The sequence below is a fragment of the Ochotona princeps genome, chromosome 7, assembly GCF_030435755.1.
Source record: "Ochotona princeps isolate mOchPri1 chromosome 7, mOchPri1.hap1, whole genome shotgun sequence".
NCBI lineage: Eukaryota > Metazoa > Chordata > Mammalia > Lagomorpha > Ochotonidae > Ochotona > Ochotona princeps.
In genome coordinates this window covers 49,700,737-49,724,664 of record NC_080838.1, presented here as the reverse complement: position 1 = coordinate 49,724,664, position 23,928 = coordinate 49,700,737, and the positions used below count along the sequence as shown (strand labels likewise).

The 23,928-nt window shown below is 34.5% G+C and overlaps 1 protein-coding gene across 1 annotated transcript in view; it reads right to left on the bottom strand.

Annotated features, from left to right (window-relative positions):
• Nucleotides 1–624: 624 nt before the first annotated feature.
• Nucleotides 625–23,928, bottom strand: part of STPG2 (sperm tail PG-rich repeat containing 2) — a 414,552-nt gene continuing 391,248 nt past the window's right edge. The window contains exons 13-14 of the mRNA XM_058667032.1: nt 8,239–8,389; nt 625–773 (exon numbers count right to left, since the gene is read on the bottom strand). Of these exons, the coding sequence (XP_058523015.1) occupies nt 8,252–8,389 (138 nt within the window). The 3' untranslated portion in view covers nt 625–773; nt 8,239–8,251. The remainder of the gene's footprint in view (nt 774–8,238; nt 8,390–23,928) is intronic.

Sequence of the window (23,928 nt, the reverse complement as noted above, 5' to 3'; positions counted from 1 at the left end):
TTAGTTATGAAATAGACTTTTTTCTGATTTGATTATTGTATTTTATCCTTATTTGTACTGCTGCGACCTGTCATCTTTCTATTGTTTATTTGTGGGAAATTATGGCTAGTGGTGCATTAATCCTGTGATTATAAAATGGATTGAAATTATCTTTTGGAAACAAGCTAAAGAAATAATAGAAAAAAAGGAATATGAGGGGTTTAGGGAAGAGACAGGTAGAGAGGGGAATTTGGTTTTACATATGGAATACATGAAATTTGTTCCCTTTACATTAGTATAATGAAAAAAATAACACAAAGTAAAAACATTGAATATTCCTTTTTTATTTTTATTCTTCACATTTCATACTTTAGGGAAATGGAGAGTAAGGAAATAAGTTACGTAGGAAACACAAAATAACACCACTTGTTATGTTTCAGCATGCTACTATTTGGAAAGTAACTGCATTCTCTGGTTAGAGAATATGACTCTAAAGTAAGAAATAAAAACTTTTCATTAGATGATTTTATGCAGTATTCTACTTTATTGTGGAAACATGAGTAGTATATTAGGAAAGAAATGTAACAAAACATATACTACAACTGCAATAAGAAAACGCTGCAGAAGGGAATGTAAAAAGTGTTGTTAAGTGCATTTTCCTATCTCTAGAGCTTAGCAGAGTAATTATGTTCCCTTGAGTACCTGCTGGAAGACTTCATCAAAATGGAAGTATTTCTTTTTGAAAGAACTGTCATTTTACCTTTATGTTAACAGATATTACATTTGGAATACATCTGTGGGGAAAGAAAAGCTTTTTCAGTAAATGGCACCTCACACTTTCACATTTCAAAATATCCTTTCAGATTGTTTCTCTACTTATATTACTTCAAAGAATTGTATCAAATGTTCATAAATATCCTATTTTTCAAATAACTTAATTACTTAACATCACTAAGAATTTTAGATTACTAAACCCTGGTATTTGGGTTGAACTAGAGACTACTGGAGACTGGCAAGTCAGACTGTGTGAGGAGTTTTCCAAATTTTCATGGACTATGATTATTACAAAAAAGCAATGTAAGGGAAGGACTTCTTTTTTATCACAATAAACTAATACTAATATGCTATAACATGTGTGAGTAGAATCTAGTTTGAGAAACTAAGGAAGATATGACACCTGTTTTAAAAGAACTCCTATCAAAAAAAAAAAAAAAAAAAAAGAACTCCTATCTGAACAGCATGCATTCTGTTAAAATTTAAAGAAAGAACAAACACAGAATGTACAGCCAGGCCTGGGTGGCAGAATAGTAGAATCAGTTATGCTTCAGAAAGTTATTGTGACAATCTATGTTCCATAGTCGTCACCAGTTTAAAAATGGGTAATTCATTTTCCAATATAAAAAGATACTTTCTTTCTCAGCCATACCTTTGTGTATGCAAAGGGTACTGATTTTTCTGTGTTGATTTTTTTATTGTGCAAATTCACCTAGCTTTCTTATACATTCCAATAGTTTCGGTCGAGTATTGGCTGGGCAGGTATGCTAATCCACCATGGGTGAGACTATAAATTGATGCAATTATCATGGAGGGCAGTATGAGATTCTTTAGAAATTTGATAATATATCTAACATATGATCCATCCCATGCCGAGAAATTGACCCTAAGGAAATGAAATCAGTATACAAGAGAGTTATTGTGCTCCCATCTTATAGCAGCTCAATTCACAACAGCAAAGAAACGGAATCCATACGTATGTCCACCAATGGATGACTGGATTAAAATATATATGATAAATATACACTCTAGACGACTCATCCATTAAACAAAGAATGAAAATCTGTCTTTCGCAACACAATGAGTGCAAATGAAAACCATTATTCTTAGAGTTATAATCCAGTCCCCAGCAGACAAATAACATGTTTTCCTTTAATTGTGGTAATTTACACACAGGGTACAAATAAATGTAGTCTAACGAGTGACATTGAGATTTTGAGATTTAATTATTGTTTTAAGCCTTTGTCCGTACTCTTGAAGAAGAGTGGGTTTCCTCCTAGTTAGTATTTGTTGAATTCTTTACCTAATGGAGAGTTAAGCCTTTGATTGTAAGGATATCCAAAAATTAGAAAAACAAAAAAGAAAAAAGGAAAAGAAACATGAAAGCAGAGTGGGTGGTGAATGTGGGCAAGAGGGAAGATTTAAGGGGTGGTATCACTTGTGCCTAAGTCTGTATTGTGAGGTATATAAAATATATTCATCTTACATAAAATAATTTTTAAAAGATTTATTTTTATTGGAAAGGCAGATACAGAAAGGAGAAAAGACACAGAGAGGAAGAGCTATCCAATGATTCACTCCCTAAATGGCCACAATGGCTGGAGCTAACCCAATCCAAATCCATGAGCCAGGAGTTTCTTCTGGGTGGCCCACATGCTTGCAGAGACTCAAGGTTTTAGCCCACCCTCGACTGCTTTCCCAGACCACAAGCAGGGAACTGGATGGGAAGCAGGGCCACCGGGGCACAAATCGGTGCCCATATGGACTCTCATATGGGATCCCAGCGTGTGGAAGTGGAGGACGTTAGCTACTAGGCTAGTGCGCTGGGCCCATGAAAATAGTCTTTTAAAACAAGTGACAATATATCAGACATCTACTGTTAAATGACTTTCAATTAATAAAGAAAAAAGATATGTTGGAGATGAAGCCAGAGGCAGCAGACCATTTACATAAATTTTTGAGGAATAAACAATCTGGTTGACATAATAATTGAAGTGAACCAATAACTCATATCAGAAACAATTGGCAATACCGCAGCCATCTGTAATTACACAATTCTCACTGAAATCTTTGTGGAACAAACTTTCCACTCACTAGGTGCTAAAACGGTTGTGCCCAGAACAGCTGCGAACTACAGCAGAGATTGTAATGGAAATCTGAAGCAGTGGAAATAAAGACCCTAAAGCGTTTCTACAAAAGTTTGTAAAAAAAAAAATATGAAATATAACTTTTACATTTTGGTGTTGATCATAAAGCACAAAGTCATGGCTATCAAGAGAAAGCAGTGATCCATTCAAAACATGGACAGAATGTGATTATTTCTTTTTGCCAAGTGGGCAATGTTCCAAGCTTCAATGATACTACTCATATTCCTCATTGCTTTCCTTTTGACTTCTTATTGTACCCCTCTTCCTTCAGTTAATATTGTAAAAAACTCATTTGTCAAGTTTCAAATCCCCAGACCCCAGACCTTATAAGATTATATCTTGGCCGGGCCTGGCACTGCGGCCTAGCAACTAAAAGATTGTATCTTGGTTCCCCAAAGTGCCTTGTGTTTGAATTTATGTTGACAAAGTTTATGTTTTTATTTCTGCTTTAATTCCATTTTACACAAACTGCCAAAAAGCTTTATTTATATACAAGTGCCATTGCAGTTTAGATGTTCTAGCTTGATAACAGTGAACTGAATAAAATGATACGTTATTGAGGAAGTAATAGCAGCCCAATGAACTGTTAAAAACCTCAACCTAATTTTAGTGATTTCTTTATTGATGAATATTTTAGGAATGATGTTTTATGATAAAAATTAACTATAAACTATATGTTTAGCACATAGGAGACTCTAAGAGATTTTTCTCATTGGAAGCATATAAATTGTTCATTATATTTCAAATTTCTATGACCACTCATGCAAATATGGTTTATGCTGACTTTCATTATGGCTGGGAAAATTTAAAGAAAACATGACTTCATTTAAATAAACTTGTAAAATTCAGATAATAGGTTTTGATGACATCAGTGTAGTTGTTTGACATGTTTTCTTACATCAGATAGCCACTCATTCTATATTTCAAACAGCAACACTCTTTCTTTATCTAGCCAGTTCTTGTTCAGACAAGCATGAGTGTGGCTAGTAGCAACCACTAGGACATGTTATTTCCTCCAATTTATCTAGAGTTGATGTTAAGTAGTCCAGATAAGTGGTAACTTCTAACAGTGTAATAAAACTGCTTTTCTTGAAACTTAATTAAAGTCTCCAAATGACACTATATTCACTTCAATACAGAATAATTTTAAATGCAAACAGTCATTTCTTCAGAGTCTCCACAGGTATTGGTAGAAATGTATAGAAAAAGAAAAGATGGAATGAGTCTGGCCTGGCCCAATGGTCAAGTTAAACAGAGGGCTTTTCCTTTTGAAGGCTGTTTTCACAGGCTTGGTATCACTAAAGCTCTCAAGAGAGATTTTTTTTTTCATGTGACATTAAGTGAAAAGAGTTAAATAATTAGACACACAACAATAAAATGTTATTTTGTAATTTAAAAATAAAAGTTCTTAAATAAATGTTCAATTAGGGCTAATAAACATTTTTCATTAAAATTAATAAGCGTGTTTAATAGGCTAGTGCGTATATAGCTTCATGCCTGGATATACCATGTCTAGGAAAGAATTTCTGTTTAGTTGCAAATATTTGCTGAGAATACAGCATTTTTGAAACTGGTTGAAAAAACAAAACGGAAACAGTCAGAAACTGTGGTAAAGAAAACATTCCAGGAAAGATAGTAGTTAGTTTCATGCTGGAAACCATTAGATAATAGATTTCTAAGTCCTTGTAAGTAAATGAAGTGAACGTTCAGACAGCTGGGTCTAGAAAGGCTAGGGCCTTGGTGAGAGAAGTGGCAGGCAACGACACTCATGCTGAGCCACACACAACCCTAGAGTAGTCTCCCCATTTCCAAGAAACAGAAGGCTGGAAGGCTAAGAAAACAGCTACAGATTTGATAGGAATGGCAATCTTTGAGTCTACAGAGGTAAAACTGTAATTCATATTCAGAAAAGCAGCTTTGCAGAGACTAAATTGCAAAGGGAAGGACAGGGAAACATTGAATGAACATTGATATTTTGTCATTTTTGTCAGCAAGACATTTGCTAAATCTTAACTGGTATGCAGCCAAGAGACTACTTGAGTTAAAAGTGGCAGTTAGGCCCTGAGTACTGCAATGCAGGGTTTGCAGTAGCAGCTGAGCCACCACATGGGCCACTGGGCTTCCTACCACTGTGTCAGGGTTGGAGTCCTGGATCAGCACTGAATTCCAGCTTCCCTTTTATGTGCACACTGGGAGGCAGATGGCAGTTAAAATACTTGAGATTCTGTCACCTGAATGGGAGACCTGAATTGAGTTCTAGGCTCCTGATGTTGGCCTGCCCAAGCACTGGGTGCTATACGCATTTGTGAGTGAACCAATGGACAGAGCTTCTTTCTCTTTCTGTTTCCTCTGTCTCTTCACTTTTCAAATAAAAAAATCAGATAAATATCCTTTGTATGTCATCTAAATATTTGGACAACTGCACAGAGTATTAGAAGTTTCCCAGATGAGAAGAACAAAATCTAGAGAAAAAAACTGTCATGAATTTCACCAACTTTCTGTTAGGATCACAGAAAGGTAATGACCAGAGCAATGGGTGATGGAAATCAGTATCAACTCTTAGAAAAGCCTAAATCCAGTTATAAGCAAACTCAATTCCACATCAGAAAACTGAGTTGCTATGTATTTGAGGTTTTTGAAAGCAAAATACTATGTGACAACAAATCAAAAGATCTTCAAAAACTTTTATATGGAATTTCAATAATTTGATCAAATTGATTAGGAATGTCATGAGATGTAACCAATGCAGAAGTAAGTAAATAAGCAAACAAGATTTGAAGCTCTGAATATGAACCAGCACTTGATTTATCTAAAATAATGAAGAGTAAACCACTCAAGAAAATTGCTAAGATTCAGAATTGGATCATACAATCAGAATTTATAAATGATAATGTCATGGAAATTATACAATTAAATATTAGGTAATAGATGTATTTTCTACCGATTAGATAGTTGAAGAGAGCCCTAGTGAACTACAACTGAAATTATTAGAAAATAAAGAAACTGAAGCCTAAAGAAAAAAAATCTATCATATAAAAATATGAGACAGGGAATATAGCAAAATATATAGTATATATAATTATATTTTCAGAATAAAAGAAGATAGTTATAAAAGCAGTATTTGTAAAGGTGGACATTTCTACATTTGGAGGTAAACAAAACGATAGGCAATTGGTGGGTTCCCATTGGGATGTGAAAACAGTATGCCCATTCCTCTAAGTTTCAGTCTTAGGAAAATAGCAAGGGAGTAATCATCACCTCTCTCTGAGGAACCATGCTGAAATATCCTCATATATTGCCAACTTTCCATAAAAGTAAACTAGAGATGTTTAACAAAAACTGATGGAACTCATCAACAGCATCAGAGAAACACAAAAATGAGAGGAGGAATGAATACAAAGGGACAGATACATATGTGAATGAATCAGAATAAATACAGCATAAGTAATACTAGCAATAATCTTTTATGGAGTTAAAAAGTATGAAATTGAAAATTATTGCAGGATGAAACACTGATTTTAAATGAAATAAAAAATCTTCATACCTTTACATTATAAAAGATGTACTATATCTTAATGACCCATAAAGATTATAAATAAAAATAATGGGCTGTTTTGTCATCGTAACATAATATATAATACAAGCAAAAGTACATGTGAGATGCATGTGAAATTAAATCACTATTATAGACATTGGCTTTTCTATTTAATTTACTAGTGAATTCACTATTACAAAAATATACATATTCTAGAGCAGCACTGTGCAATAGAAACATAATTTGAATCAAAAAGATCATCCACCATTTTCTAATGACCATTTGAAAATTGAAAAACAGATAAAGCTAATAATATATTTTATTTAAGCAAGTATACCTGATAGATTATTTCAATATTGTATATTTCTTAAAAGTTCTGGCATATTCTACACATTTTGTTAAACAAACTCTTAAAATCCTGATATGCATTTAAGACTTGGAGCACTATGAATTATGAACATCCACATTTCAAATGTTTGATAAGCACATGTAGCTAATGGCTACCCTATGGAGAGCAGTAGTACTAGACCACAGCAAGAATAAATTCTCATGGCATCCACAGAATAGAAATTAGGAGGCTGGCAATGGTATAGAAAGTTAAGCTGACACTTGTAACCTCAGCATCCTACATTGGAGGGCCAGATTTCTTGCTACCTTGCTTCCTGAATATGTACTTGGAAAGGCAGCAGATGATGGCCCAAACACAACTCTTACCCCTGCAACCCATACTGAATACCGAGATGGGGACCCTAGTTCCTAGCTTCAATATGGTTCATCTCCAGCTACTGTAGACATTTGGGAAGTGAATCACCAGGTGGAAGATCTCTCTACATCTCTCATTCTCTCACTGATGCTCTGATTTTCAAATAAACATACTTTTAGAAGATTATCAATGTGATCTACTTCAATAAGTAGCTATATTATATATCTGATATCCAGCTTTATATTTTATCACTTTAATAACTTTCTGTTTAACACTTTGCTCTCTAGTAATCAATCCAATAGAATTTTACACTAAATAATGAATATAATTAATAATTAAGTTTCTAAAATTCAATGTCATTTAATGATAAGGAAACCAAAATGAAAAAGAAACAGTATCTGAAATACAGTAACACAAATTGCTTTTGTCCAATCCAATCTTCCAAAATGTGAACCACTGTCATAATTACAGACTGTTTACAGTATAATCAATACCCAGTAACTCTTTCTATGAAAATACCTGTTCATGATCCATACTTAATTTTTCTCTTGTGTAAAAATGATAGAATGTTCAATGGTGATCAGTGGCATGTTACTGAGGCAATTTTTGCGTTAGTATAAAAAGCAACTGAAAATCAGATATTAAACAATGGAAGGATAATTTAACTGCTGTTCTTATCCAGATCAGTATTTATTTATAGATGCGTGTAGGATATCCTCTGCTATAATCAGTTAATTACCTGCTTTGGGCCATAAATGGGGGTGCAAATATGAGGGTCCTTCAACTATCTGTGGAAAGTGGACTTAAAAAATAATTTTATTTTAATGCAAACTAATCCTCAAATCCCTCTATGTAATGGATCTACAAAAAATTCAAGAAAATGCACATAATAATAAAAATATGTGTAGATTTGAAAATCCTTTTTTTTGCAAAAGAAATTTAATTTTTAATCACATTTTCCAGCGCCTTTTATGTTTCTTTCTTTTCATTTCTTTTCTTTCTTTTTTTTCTTTCTTTTTTTTTAAAAAGAAAGAGAAAAGTATTGGTCCAAGGAATTGTAAACAGCAAACCTATAACTCCGTGAAAGCAGGATTACTCACCATTTTGAAGATTCTATTTTAACCTCCGACGACTTTTCTTTTTGTGTTCTGCTTCTGTAGTCAGAATATGTTCCTTCTTCATATTAGAAGGACATAGTAGAGTGACATTAAAAGTTTTCTTCAGAACAGAATGTCTTAAAAATGGACTGAGCTGTGGAAATTAAAGTGAAAGAATAGAGTATTACAATATCCAAAGGCTTTGAAAACCTATTTTACATAAATAAACAATAAAATTATTAACGTAACTTACACTCATTCATTAATATCATATACATTTGGGGTATTTATGTTAACACATATATATAAATTTAAATAAAAAGTTATCTAGCTAAAACTATCTTTTCACGATGAACACGTACTAAAATAATAAAGTCCATTCATCTTTGCTATTCAGCATACAAGGAAAACAGTTGTGAACACAATGGAAAAAAACTTAAAAACAAAAAAATAAGTTTAATTGTTTTTAAGAATGACAATTTGGTCTCAAAGATAGCTGAAAAAATATTAAATATTCATTAACCAGCATTCATTTGAGAGGTTTCTTTGTAAATGTACCAGCAATAATAATACATAACAAGATTTCTCCTTTTTGTCATACTCCCCTCCCCAAGAAAAACACACCAGGGACATGTGAAGCAGTCGAGTACATTCCGCTGAGATGAAACAAAAAGTTGTAAATATGTTTCTAAGTATAAGAATACTGTATTCAAAAAAAAAATAATATTATATTCCTAGATTTTTTTTGCCTTTTTATTTCCTGTTTGCATTTGACATGCTGAGAGTTAGATTTAAACTCAGCTTTTTGAAAAACTATAATTAATAGATCTCATTTTCAATGTCTACCAACTTTAGAAGCTCATATCCACCTTGGTTTCCTTGTGTTTCTTTTTTGTTTCTCTTTTTAAAGATATTCATCATTTAAAAAGAAATGTATTTACCTGTTTAAGAGTCAGACAAAGACAGTTCCCAATTACTGGTTCAGTATCAAAATGTCCAGGACTGGACAGAGGCAGAAACTGAGAACTTAGTCTAGGTATCTTATACTGGGGGCTGCAATTCAATTTCTGCAGCCATCACTTTTTGCTTACCAGGATATGATTCCAGCAGGAAGCTAGAATCAGGAGTTAGAGCAAGATACCAAGTATAGATATTCCCAAAAGGGATCAAAATATCCAAACAGATGTGTCCTCACCATTTAGGTCCACTCAAATGCAGTTAACAGCCACCTTCCTTAGGTAGGTTTTCTCATGTCAACTGGGGTAAAGCCATGAAGGATTACTGTTCTGGGAGCCATTGTAAACGAAATGTTAAAAGCAATGAATCACACCCTACTCGTTCTCTGTGTGTTCTTCAGCAATTCACTTATGTTCTTTTGTTTTGTGGCTTGCATTCTGAAAATGATGATCACAATCCAAATATCCATGTTATAGCATTGTGAGGATTAAATGGAGTAATGTGTGTTAATATATCTAGTCTGGCCTCTCAAGATTATTAAATATCTGCTATTACCTTGTATAGCATTGCCCAAATCATAGGTATTCATATCAAATTACTTTAAAATAAATTTTTATTATTATACATGAAGTAATAAGCAGAGTGGATGGAATCATCCCTCTGAAAAGTGGACTGCAGAAGCACTGAGAAAGTCTAATGTGGTAGATTAGACCAGTATACACATATTATAAAATTTGAAAGAATATTATTTCCATGATTAGACAGATAGCAGAATTAAAGAGTAAACATAATAAAAGCATTTTCTTTTTCCTTTTTAAATTCTTACCTTGTGACTAGCCAAACATCTACAATTATAAATGAAATACATTTCTTTTTCTTTCTTATATTCCAGTTACAAAATGGAACTGCCAGTTTGTAACTAATCCGAACATTGGTTCAATCAATGAAGAATTCTTATGTAAGAATTTCAGGGCTAGCTAGAAGGAACAACTGCAAGAGCAGCTTCTAGAAACAGCCAAGCTTCACAGAAAAGAAACCCGCACCTAAAGAGATAATTACCAGAATCATCTGTGGAAGCCTGCCTGAAAATCAACTTGCCCCAATTTCTTTCGTGATTTATCCAACTGCCCATTCCCCTTTAAAATTCTGCTAACTTTCAAAGTGAAAAGATGACTTTTGAGAATAACGATATCTTCCTTATCCCCACCCCAGGATTGCTAGCCCTTAAATAAACCTGTTCCTTTGCATCAACTGTCTCTGCTAAATTGTCCATCCAAGCAAGCAAAACCCTGGGCCAATTTTAAAAATATTAAGGCAATTCATATTCCTTGATGCATAAATGTCAATTTAGTTCTTATAAAACAGAAATATGTCTAAACAACTGCAGGAAATTTAAGGCAGCCTAAAGGAAGATAAGATAAGGAAGATTCAAAGATACAGAGTAAAGAACACTCATGTTTATTTTATCAAATGAACCATTTCAGGAAAAATATAATAGAATGAGAACCATATATAATTTGGCCAATAAACTTTTTAAAAACAGCTATTTACTAATGTAAAATACAAAAATGTCAAATTAGAAGATATTGCATAGCATGTATCTTTTAAAAAAAGCTATTTTTATTATTTTCTATGATGTATTTTATAGGTATTAGGAATTCCACCATTCCTTCCCCTTTCTCCCTTTCCATGTTCCCTTACCATTTTCTCCCATATTATTACAATAATATAGTCCTTTTGTAGCATTTACAAGATTACCATTCTTATCTTATCAATCAGAATAGGCATAAATAAAGTTAGAACATTTAGTATCATATTGATAAGATATGTTTAATTGTTTCACTAGCAAGTCCTCCTTTTATTTGAGAGACACCTACTGCAACATACCTTCAATTCCTAGTATGCCAGTCTCCATTTTACAGTTCAACTAAGAAAATATATTTGCATATTTGTTCACATATGTATCTATTTATTTTGCATTTTGCAGAAAAGTTGCCCAAACTAGTAGGAGGAAAAAATGATAAAAAGAATGGAATAAGCAAAAATGAAACAAACAAATGATGAAAAAAATCAGAAAAGGAGAGAACTGATTTTTGGAAAAAAATAAAAACATAAATTTGAAACTCTATTTGCCCTACTAACCAAAAATAAATAAGAAAGACCAAATTAATAAAATCAGAGAAGAAAAAGGAGATGTTACAATGAATTCTACAGAAATAAAAAGAATTATCAGAGGTTACTGCAAACAGCTATTTGCCAACAAATTGAAAATTGGGAAGAAATGAGTGAATTTCTGAACATATGCAATCTATCATAACAGAGCCATAAAGACAAAATATCTAAATGCATCAGTCACAAAGACAGAGACAGAGCTGGTAATGAAGACTCTCCCAACGAGGAAAAGCCCAGGATAAGGGAACTTGACTGCTTTATTCTAACAATAGTTTCAAGAATTACTCCAAATATTTTTTCAGACTGTTCAAAACAATTGGAATGGATATAATGCTCCCAAACTCCAACTATGAGGCAGCATTACCTTAATTCTAAGATTAGAAATAGATAAAACAAAGAAATAGAACTATAGACCATCGTCCATGAATGGCACAGAGGCACAAATCCTCCACAAAATATTAACTAATTGAATTCAACAACACATCAGAAAGATCAGTTATCCAGATTAGTGGGATCTGTGTCTGATATTCAGGGATTATTCAACCTGCACAAAACAATAAATTTATTATGTCATGTGAAGAGTATAAAAGTGATATGACTATCTCAACAGATGTGGAGAAAGCATGTGATAAAATACAACACCCTTTCATGATCAAAACCTTAAACACACCACAATACAAAGAATCATGTGACAAATTCACAGCCAGAATCATACTGATTAGGGAAAATCTGAAAGTGGGTAGTAGTCCATGGATCCAGCCATGCCAGAGGTCATGAGGGTGGAGCACGCTGCACCTCCAGGACACCAGCAAGAGGCTTGGCAAACTGAGACTTCTCTTTGACCTGATTGATGGCTGATGGGCAGCCCAGGACTGGACTACATATCCTGTTTTCCTCTGCTTGGAAGGCCCCCACCTTGCAGTGGGGAGATGAAGGAACCAGTTAAGAACCTGATATTTTATGTCAGGTCAGGCTTGCAGATCACTTTCCTCAGGAAGGATTATATCTAAAGCTGAACTTTAAGATGACTGGTGGCTATGAGAGCTGGAGGAACCCATCAAGTTACTGTTACTATTGCTCTGGGCTTTCTATTCATCACCCATACATAAGTTTCATTCATCACTAGATTCAATAAATGGATCTGTTGGTTGACTCCTGGTAGTCTCCTTTCTTTGGTGGTTATCCATGGGGCCTCTGTCACCTTACCTTTGGATCTTCCAAGAGGACTGCGGAAAGCAGCCTCATCTGGAAGCATTTCCACTAAAATCTGGAAATACACAAGGATGTTCACTTACTTCATTCATTTTAATATTTTTCTGGCAATTTCAGCCAGAACCATTAGACAAGAAAAGTAGTTCAAAGAGATATAAACAGGAAAGGAAGAAGTTAAATTATCCCCCTTTGCAAAGGACATAATCCTATAAGTAAAAGAATAAAAATTACTCCATTAAGAGTTCTAGAAATTTTTTTATAATTTTATTTTTATGACTTAAGAAATTTGAAATTGTTTCAAAAGAGTGGTGATCAGTCTATATCAACTACAGTTCAGAAGAAATAATGAACCAGCATTCTTCCTACTAAAATTTCATGAAAATCGGCAAGGAAATACAAATACAAATAACTGGGAGAAATCCTATGAAATGTTTCAAACAAGTATAAAACTCTGATCTGCTGAGATTTCAAAGGATCAGTGTTAGTTACAGCAGAAATGGCAGGGCACCTAACAGTTACTTGAAAAGCTAACTCATGCCTCCTTTCTCCCAACCTCAATCAACTTCAAGGAAAATAAATAATGAGTTCAGGAAGTTAAAAGTTTATAATTTTCAAGAAATGAGAAAGCCAGATAACACACAGTAGGTGAAATGTGGCACTCAATGTATTGTGTCTCCAATTTTCAATTCAGGTATAGTCCCTAACACAAACTTAAAAAAAAAAAAAAAAAAAAAAAGCAGTAGACCTTTCTGACACAAGAGCTGAACCAAGCCAAGATAGAAGCATAGCTGTATTTGAGTACAGGGGAATTAAAACAAGAGTAGATGTATCTGGCTTTATGTAAATTATGAGAAAGCAAATAAACTTCCTTCCTGTGGCTTCCTATTGGACCAGATCTCTCTCTACCCTTTTTCCAAAGGCTCTTGGATCTGTAAGGGTCCGACACTGAACACCCACAGTAGAAAGATTCAGGGAACTGAAACAGTAATACTGTTTTATAAATTTTGTAAATTATTACATCTGTGATATTTAAGACAATGCAGCTGAAGCCTAACAGCAGGTGGCACATTTAATGGAAAAGTTTGGTAGGCTTAAAATAAATACAAGCATTTAGCTTCTGATAAAATTGGCATTCCAATTAGCAGGAGGTGGATGTAATCAAAGGTCACAGGATATGGAATAACCAGCTTGTATTTGGAAAAAAGGAAATGAATATATATTACATCTAGATGCTATAAACCCACATACATTTCAGTGATTTTAAAAATGGAACATTATTCTGCACAAAGCAATATCAGAGGTGACATTTACTTTTAGTTATATTTTATATAATAAAAAGTCGAAAAATTCTGTCAAAATTTCCAGAAAAAAAACCATTGACAATGCTTTAGAAATGATTTTAAATACAGAAGAAATAAACTTGCCATATTTTATAAAGTTCACGTATTTGATCCCAAACATGGTTACTATGCACTATTAAAAATAAGTGCACTATCATGCTTTATGATTTACTCTAAAGTTAAACCAATCAAGCCAGCGAGGTACTGGGAAAGGACAACCAAGTTGTGCCAATAAAACAGAATAAAGAATACAAGAATACAGTCACACAAATCTAGTCAACTTATTTTTTACAAAAAAAGCAAAAGCAATAATACCATGGAAAAAAGTACAATAAAAGTTACAAAAGACAACATGGACAAACATCTAGATGGCTTTGGGCTTTTATATTCAGCAATAAAGACACAATCTGTGACAAAAATAATTGATAAGCTATGCGTCATTAAAATAAAAAAATTATTCTGAAAAACACTATCAAGAAAATGAAAAGATAAGCTGTAAATTCAAAGAACATTTTTTAAAAAATGCATACCTAATAAAATATTTATCCCAAATATAAAGCACTCATTCAAATCATGTAAAGAATCCATAAAAATTAACAATCAAAAAATTAAAAATCATTAAAAATTTTTAAATGACATGAAGATGAATATTCAAAGAAGGCATACAATGACAAATAAACATGAAAACCTTATTCCACACCACACATCATTAGACAATTGCTACTTAAAATTATGAGATTCCTCTATATATCTACTGGAATGGTCAAAACCTAAAACACTGACATATTATGTTGGTCAGGGCAGGAGAATGGAGACTTTTAGTCATGGTTGATTGGAATACAAAATGCTACAACCATTTTGGGAGCAAGTTTTGCAGTTGTTCAATAAAATTAACTAGGCTCTTAACATAGAATTGTGCAATCATACGTTCGTTTTCACACAATTGAACTGAAGACTTTTATTTACCAAAAAAAAATCTGCACACGAATCTTTGTAATACCAATGATCATAATCATCCGAGCTCGAACAAGTTAAGATTCCCACACTAGGAGAATTAATAAATTATCTGTTGTACATCTAGGTAAAGAAATAGTGTTCAGCCATAAAAATGAACTAGCATGTCATGAAAGGCACGAAAGACATTTAAATGAACATCACTGAGTAGAAGAAGCCAATGTGAAAGGTTATATACCATATGGGTCCAATAGAAGACACTCTGAAAAGGCAAAATTAGAGCGAGTGAAAAGGACAGTGTCTCGGAGAATGCAGGGAGCAAGTGGGATGTAGGAGATTTTTGGAACACTGCAATGAATTCATGCTATAATTGTGGATATATGTTGTTCTCCATTTTTCAAGACATATATATGAACAGCAGTGAAAATGAGCTATAATGTAATATGTGGAATTTAGGTGACTATGATGACATTTCATTACAGGTTCATCAGCTGTAACAAATGAACCATTCATATGGGTGATGTGCAGAGTGAAAGAGGCTGAGCCTGGGGACACATGGTATGGTTGGAACCGTATACATGCCATTGAATTTTCCTGTGAGCCCAAAACTTCCCTAAAAGAACTCTATTGAAATAATGTGGAGTGAGTTTTAAATTCATCTTAAAGAATGAGTATCTTTTTGAAAAAATAAAAATAGAAGCTTTCCCTGTTAAAAAATAATTCAATGGGGCCTGGCACAATAGCGTAGTGGCTAAAGTCCTGGCCTTGAATGTGCTGGGATCCCAAATTGGGCGCTGGTTCGTGTCCCAGCAGCCTTGCTTCTCATTCAGCTCCCTGCCTGTGGCCTGGGAAAGCAGTCCACAACGACCCAAAGCTTTGGGATCCTGCACTCATGTGGGAAACCTAGAAGAGGCTGTTGGCTCCTGGCTTCGGATTGGCTCAGCTCCAGCTGTTGCGGCCACTTGGGGAGTGAACCATTGGACTGAAGATTTTCCTCTGTCTCTCCTCCTCTCTGTATATCTGACTTTCCAAATCTTAAAAAAAATAATTCAATGAACTACACTGATTTAAATACAGTTTGTTTCATTAGCTATTCATTGATATATGGGATACCTGAGAGATGTTATCTGAATGAAAGGTAAAGGTTCATTCAGCTCATAGTTTCGGAGGCTCAAGACTATGCCAGGCAGGCCCATGGGTTTAGCATGTGGTGAAGTGATGGATGGCAGTGCTGAAGTGTGAAGGGGAATGATTACATGGTAAGCCAAGAAGCAGAGAGGGTAAGTCCCTCTCAGGCTCTATGACCAACTATTTCACAAGAACCACTTTCCAAGAACATACTGCCAATGACCTAAACATTGTGTCCTAGGCCCATCTCCTAATCACCATAATTGAATTAAAGTTTCATTTGCTTACTAAAATTGCCTGAAGGCTCTGGAGTTCAGCACTGTGCATGAGTTCAAGAGCCAGCAGATGTAGTATTGGGTAAAAACAATGTTAACCACACTCAAATGTTATATGTTATCAAGTTTGCCAAATAGGATTCATTTCTGTTATGTAACATTCATTCACCATGTAATTGTATCTCATATTCTTTAATATAAATCAAATTAAAAATAAGACTAGGTTTATCTTTCAAGAATACTTATTACTGTCTCTGAAAGTACAAACATAGACACAGCTGAGATATTGTTTAAAGGTTTAAAGGGACGACCGGCAGGCTGAGACCATTCTGCTTCCTGGGGCGCCAGGTAATCAAATTTATTTCAGTGCAAATAATAAAGCAAGATTAAAGTTTAATTAATGAGCAACCACCAAATCATCTTTTATTAGGGACTCTCAATTTTGAAACAAATACTTTCTTTGTTCTGTTTTTATAAAAACCAAACCTAACAAAAATTTTCCCACTGCATCCTCTGGGTAGAACATTGACTTTCTTGGCTGATGCTATGTAATTCACGAATAACTGCTCAATTAAACTCTTCAAAATTGTAATGTGTCTGATCTTGTCTTTTAACATGTTGAAAAACAAAATAAAAGGTTAAAATCACTGTTATTGCAAGTAAAATGTGGGAGACGGCTAGGCAAATATATCATGGGGGAGCTTAATGTGAAAAAAAATCGAAAAGCAAGCATCCTAACAAAACATGAAATCTTAAATTACAGGATATTTGTGCAGTGGGGTGGTGTTAACAGGAAGCTTCAGAAAAATTAAATTTAATGACTTAACCATGGTGAAAGGATGGTAATGACAAAAATCACAAAAATTACATTGTTGAAAGGAAAATAAATGAACTGATACGATGGCAGTATATAATCAGAAGTTGTTAACTACACAAAACATCTTCTAATTAACAGCTTGTTTGCTTTTAAATAATATGCAAGTGGGAAAAGTAATATGCAAGTAGGTGAAATGAGAGGCATGCTCATTTCCAGAGATAAAGATAGTGATTTCGTATTCAAAGAATTTTCCACCTTAAGACAGGAAGGAATATGAGGGAGGTCCTGAGTTTATTTAGTCTGCACTGCAACCTTATTCAAACTATTGCTCTCAGAATAGAAGAGTTCTGAAGGTGCATGTCTGCAGCAAAGAATAGCCTGGTGTCCACAGAGACCACCTTATTCTGTTTTGGATTTTTGGAAACTCTTAATATAAAATATGAATTACAAGAGACAGCAGCAATACAATGTTAAAGGCTATATGTTGTCTCTCTCAAATTCATAATGAAAAAAACTAAAGTAACTATATTCTGATTTCATGTTGTTTATGGTTTTTACTAGAAGTCTAACATTATGTATTGATTATGTGCAATAAAGCATAATACTTAAAACATTTTAGTCACAACAGGTGACTTTATACACCCATTTAGTAGGATGGCAGCCCCAGATATATTTCCTTAGTGATGGTGAATGTGTTTCCAAAGAACAGCAGAAATGGAAAAAAAGAAGATGTGCTACAGTGTTTGCTGTCAGAGAAGGATGAGATGATAATGACCTGCTGACAAGTGTACTGACAGACACACAAACTAGGAGGGTGAATGAATGAATCTTGACACCAAGCTTGCCAACAACTTCAAAAAGTTCAACGTCTTTGAAAAACAAGAAAAGACAGAACCTGTTCTAGATGCCAAGAGATGAAAATAACATGAGACAAAATATAATAGGTGATCCAGGAGATAGAATATTATTATAGCATTTAGAAATATTAGAATGAGGACTGTTTTAGAGTTAAAAGTATTGTAGCACTGTTAAGTTTTCACAGACTGATTAGTGGTATTTTTGGTTACAAAACAGAGTATCGGGCCAGCATGATGGTTCAATGGGCTAAAACCCTCCCCTTGCAAGCACTGGGCACCAGTTTGTGTCCTGACTGCTCCACGCTCCATCCAATTCCCTGCGTGTGGCCTGGAAAAGCAGCAAAGGATGGTCCAAATCTTTGGGACCTGAACCCTTGTTGGAGACCTGGAAGAAACTCCAGGATACTGATTTTGGATCGGCTCAATTTTGGCCTTTGTGGCTATTTGGAGAGTGAATCAATGGAGGGAAGATGTTTCTGTCTCCTCTTCTCTCTGGAAAACTGCCTTTCCAATAGAAATAAAAAACTATTTTTTATAAAAAGAATATCTTCACTGTTAGGAGAAACATGCTAAAATTCTTCATAAGTCAGATTATGTCTGGTGGATTCAAACAGCTACATAGGGTATAATTCCATATTTCTATGTTCCACAGTAAAGAATAACATATAAAAATGTTTGCATCCATATGTGAGAATAAGAATGTGAGAAACACAAACCCTGGAGACAGGCAGAGCACAAAGTATATACTACATTAATTAGTGGAATACCCATGAATATTTTGGAAACAAATGTTAAAAATGAAATTTCAAAACATTAAATCACTTTTCTAGGATTTCAAATGCTGATCTACCCTTTAGCTTCTCTGGCTACATTTATTTTCCTCTAGCAACAGAGATCTTCTGGTCAGTTTGCTAGTATTCATTTCAAAGGATGCACGTCTTGATGTCAACCTTGATACTAGAGGACTTCCAAATTAGTTGTCACCTACACTCTACATTGATGGGTGTATTGGTTCATTTTAATCATTAAATCTATTTGCATGAATTTCGTCGATCATCTTAAAAATACTGGAGGGACATTTGATTTCCTATTTTGTCTCACGGTTTGCTGGCAGTATTATATAACCGCATATGTCTTACTATATAATATATTCCTTTCTTAGGCTTTCAAATAGTTAGAAAACACAAGATCTTTATGCTTCTTTTATGAAAGTTCTCTATAGGCATTATATCTCATTTGATGTATGAAGATACTTCATAGACTTGTGGGACAACAGAATTAAAACATAAATTTATATTAAGGCCAAAAGCTTTTAAAATCTGTGCATTCCTTTCTTCATACTAAATGTTTCTCAATAAACTTTTCAAAAACTCCTTACATTACTTCAAATCAAAGTAACTGAGTTATGATTTAGCTATAGAGAACTAGCAAAGATGCCCATAGATAAAAGTCTTACTTTCTCCTCTTTCATCAATTTCCACCACCAACTTGACACTTTATATATTACACCTTCCATTCCTTAGCAAGGTTTTCTCTCAAAGCCCCATTGGAAACTCAAACATCGCTATCCAAACTCAACACTTGATAGCCTCACTCTCTGCCTTGTTCTGTCTGTTGTATGCATTTTATTTTATACTTTGCTTTTATTTTGAATTTCAAATTTTATGATAAAATTCCATAGATTTGGGGATTCCCCACAAATTCTCATCCCCTGACTGATTTTCCCCATATTGCTACAACAGTATATTCCTTCATAAAAATTTATAATTCCATCAGTCTTTTATTTAGGTGTGCACCGACATTGCTGATACAGACAATCTCAGACAGTGCAACATCCCATTGTCTACATATGTCCAACAGGTTCACTGGGAGTCCATCTTTGATTTGAAAGTTGGAATACATATTGCAATGTATCTTCACATCTGGATGCGATAATCCCTATTATTCCATCACTATACGTTCCCTTGAATGAGAAGCCGTGAAGTTAGGTAAACAACAGGTATGAAGTTAAAACAACAACAACAACAAATTATAGCACCATTGAGTAGAAAAATGCACCACTGAATATACTTTGCTTTTAATTTGTATCTAGCTTTGCTAGAATTTTCCTTTTTTCCTATTTTATCCCACAGTGCCTAGAATAAAACATGACATAGAGATAAAAAAAAGGTTTTTTTCTTTAATTTTTGATGTCTATGAGCTTTGATTCATTTTTGGAAAATTCTCTGTTAACATTTTTTCATCTTTCTTAGTGTATTTTCTTTATGTTTTGTTTTTGGAAATTCTGTTATCTGTGTTGGATCCTCTTAAACTACTCATTATTTATTTCAATAAACATGCACTGAATGTATGGGGCACATATAAAATGTGCTCACATTAGTATAATGAAATGGATTTTGAAAAAATAAACACTGATCTGTAAATACCCCCTAGATCAAAAACTTAAATATGACTAGGGCCCAGTGCAGTAACCTAGTAGCTAAAGTCTTCACCTTGCAAGCACCAGGATCCCATATGGGTGCTGTTGTGTCCTGGTGGCCCCACTTTCCATCCAGTTCCTTGCTTGTGGTCTAGGAAAGCAGTAGAGGATGACCCAGAGCCTTGGGACCCTGTAGCCACATGAAGACCCAGAAGAAGCTCTTGGCTCCTGGTTCCTGGCTTTGGATCTGCTCAACTCTAGTCGTTGCAGTCACTTGGGGAGTGAATCAGCAGACGAAAGATCTTTCTGTCTCTCCTCTCTGTAAATATGCCTTTCCAATAAAAATAAATACATCTTTTAAAAAGCAAAATTCAATATGACTAGGAATTCTCAAGACCCAATGTGCTTCCATGAGAAGCCACCCCCTATATTTACTCTGGAGTTCACAAGAGTCACAAGTAATGTGACTTCTCACACCATTATCATGTGAGTTTTTCTTGACTTAGAAGTTTACAGAAATGGAACCACATGCAGCATTTATTTGGTATCTTCCTTGCTTCATCAATCCAACATATGGTAATTCTTGAACATAAACTTCTCATGACTTATTTGAGAGGAAGAATAATTTATGTTTCTCTTAACTCTGACTGAAGTGGTTGAGGAAATGATGATTCTGTGTGGATGTGGAAGCAATCACTGCTTGGTGATAACTGAGCTGTGCACAAGGCTAGTGACTCTGTTTCCTTTTCCTCAATGGGAATGAGCAGCACCGAGAGGAGGACATGGAGCCTGGAGCCATCAGCAATATTTCTAGTAACATTTTTCTATTTATTTTTGTGAACTTTAAGGATGTTTGTTCCTTTTTTTATGCCATTTTTAAAACTTTCTGACAGGTATTTCTAGTATATTCCTCACTGGGTGGATTTTTCTCTTGTACTTATGCTTATACTATGAACACATTTCCAGGGTTTAATAAAGTTTTTTAAAAGTATATAAACACAGCAAAAATGCTAGACAAAAAAAAAATGAGCTACTGCAAATAATTAAGGTGCTGAATAAATACAAAACAGGAAACCAGTGATCTCCCTTGATGTACTTTCAGAAGACTTAAGTCACAGATTATCTGATGCCTTCAAGGGTAAACAGGATTACCAATGGCTGGAAATTAGCTATAGGACTTGTTAAATACATTTGCAATAGACTTTTTAGTATGTGTGCTAGAACAGTCAAAACCCATAAATGTGTGAAGAAAAAAATAGTTAACATTTCAGTGACATTTTTAGAAAGTTCACAACATTCAAAAGAAATAGTATAGCTCAGGAACAGGAAATGACTAAGTTATCTCTGGTATCTGAAAAAGGTCATGACAATTGGCAAACCAGGATGCAATCCCTTCTTCTGGGGAAGCCCTTCAAGAGGCAATCCTTTGACATTAACACCTATGGAGAGGATAGCCACATTCACCGCTCATCTTCCAATCTCACAAAATGACCATTTTGGGGCTTATGCTAACTAATTTTTTTTATTTCTAAAATTTAAAACATAAGCACATGGCTTTACGTTGATGGTTTTAATATTTAAAATTGGACAAAAGTAGATAACTTCTTAATTATGAATACCCATAATCAAATAATCTTCTTCCTTTACTCATAAAAGTCTCAGAGCATAATTCAACACTAAGGGCAGAAGTAAAACAGAATAACCAGATGATTCACCAAAAGGAGTTTTCAACTTTAAAATAAATTACATGTATAATGACGTCCAGAATTTATTATACATTCATACAGTATTCATGCTATATGAACCACAAGGCATACTAATAGTAAAAATGATTTTTAGAGTCCATTAGAAGCAATCTAGTCTGTTAACTTTTTATACTAAAAATGGATCTGGAGAGTAAAATGAGAAAGTAGGCAACCAGGTTAAAAAGTTTAGACTGTTTTGTTGACTGGGTCAGGAAATAAATGCAAACTTAGGATACACTAATGCAAAGTAATTAGATTGTGGGCAAGGAACATTGCCAGGAACTCTATAAGTCTTGAAATGGCTTCTACATTTTTTTTTTCAAAGTGTAAAAAGAATGGAGTCTCTGTTACAGGAAACATGTATATGGAATACAATAGAAAATAAACATCTTATTATCTCTAAAATACAATAAACCTTAGTATGTTTACATGACTTTATTACATGCCCTCTTAAAGACGAATTCTACATGAAATCATACTTCAGCAGCTGTCATCAATTTCTGTTTAAAAATGAAATTCAGAAGGAAAGAAAAAGCATATAATCTTGTAGGACTCTAGCACATTAGTTAGGAAACAAAACATTTCTTTCAAACAGGCTTTTCCCAGTTGAATGATTCATTTAAAAAATGTGACTGTGACAAACTCACGCATAAAATTTTATTAGGATTTGAAAGTGATAATGGAAATTAATTGGGGGTAAATAAATCATACTCATGTCAAATATGCCCTTTCTTTTCTTTTATGACTGAACATCCACTGGAGGCAGGAGGAACTTCCAGTTACTTCAATGGATATCTGGACATGAAAACTATTTATTTTCATCTATTTGATAGCAAAAGGAAGAAAGAGGGAAGGATGGACACAGGAGAGGAAACTCCCACCCTCTGACTCTTCCCCCCAAATTTCCACAACAGGTAGACTGGGCCAGGTTGAGACCAACAGACCAGGGTGCCATCTCGGCCCCTCACATGGTGGCAGAAGCCCATGTCAGCCCTCCCTTATTATGCCTCAGGATCACAGGGAGTTTGCTGTAATTGATATAATCTAAAACATGAGCGCCCTAGAAACACTAATTTCTCTCATTTCATTTTTCTCATTTTTCTCCCTCAAATTCCTTAACTTACACATTCAAACTCTAAATATGGTTCCTTTGACCTTTTTAAAAGAAAAAATACTTGGGCCCAGCGGTGTGGCCTAGCGGCTAAAGTCCTCGCCTTGAAAGCCCTGGGATCCCATATGGGCGCAGTTCTAATCCCGCCAGCTCCACTTCCCATCCAGCTCCCTGCTTGTGGCCTGGGAAAGCAGTCGAGGACGGCCCAATGCATTGGGACCCTGCACCCGCGTGGGAGACCTGGAAGAGGTTCCAGGTTCCCGGCTTCGGATCAGGGCGCACTGGCCCATTGTGGCTCACTTGGGGAGTGAATCATCGGATGGAAGATCTTCCTCTCTGTCTCTCCTCCTCTGTGTATATCTGGCTGTAATAAAATGAATAAATCTTTAAAAAAAAAAGAAAAGATACTTAACAGTGGCAATAAATTGCTCAGTTTCTCTGAATGTGGTCATGATAAACAAGATCATTGAACTATTAAAAATTTTCAACTCCTCTACACATACTTTAGAGCAACAAACCAACTCCCTCCTAGCTGAAATGAATCCTATTTCTCTTCCCTTAAGCACAGTTAGTTATTCTTTGTGTCAAGGAGCCATATAGCAATTTCTCCTATGCAGTGAATCTGTGGAATAAAGGAAATATTTGAGAAAAGTGCTTTTTTCAGGTTTTGCACAGATAACTAGTGACCAAGAGCTTCTTTTTATTC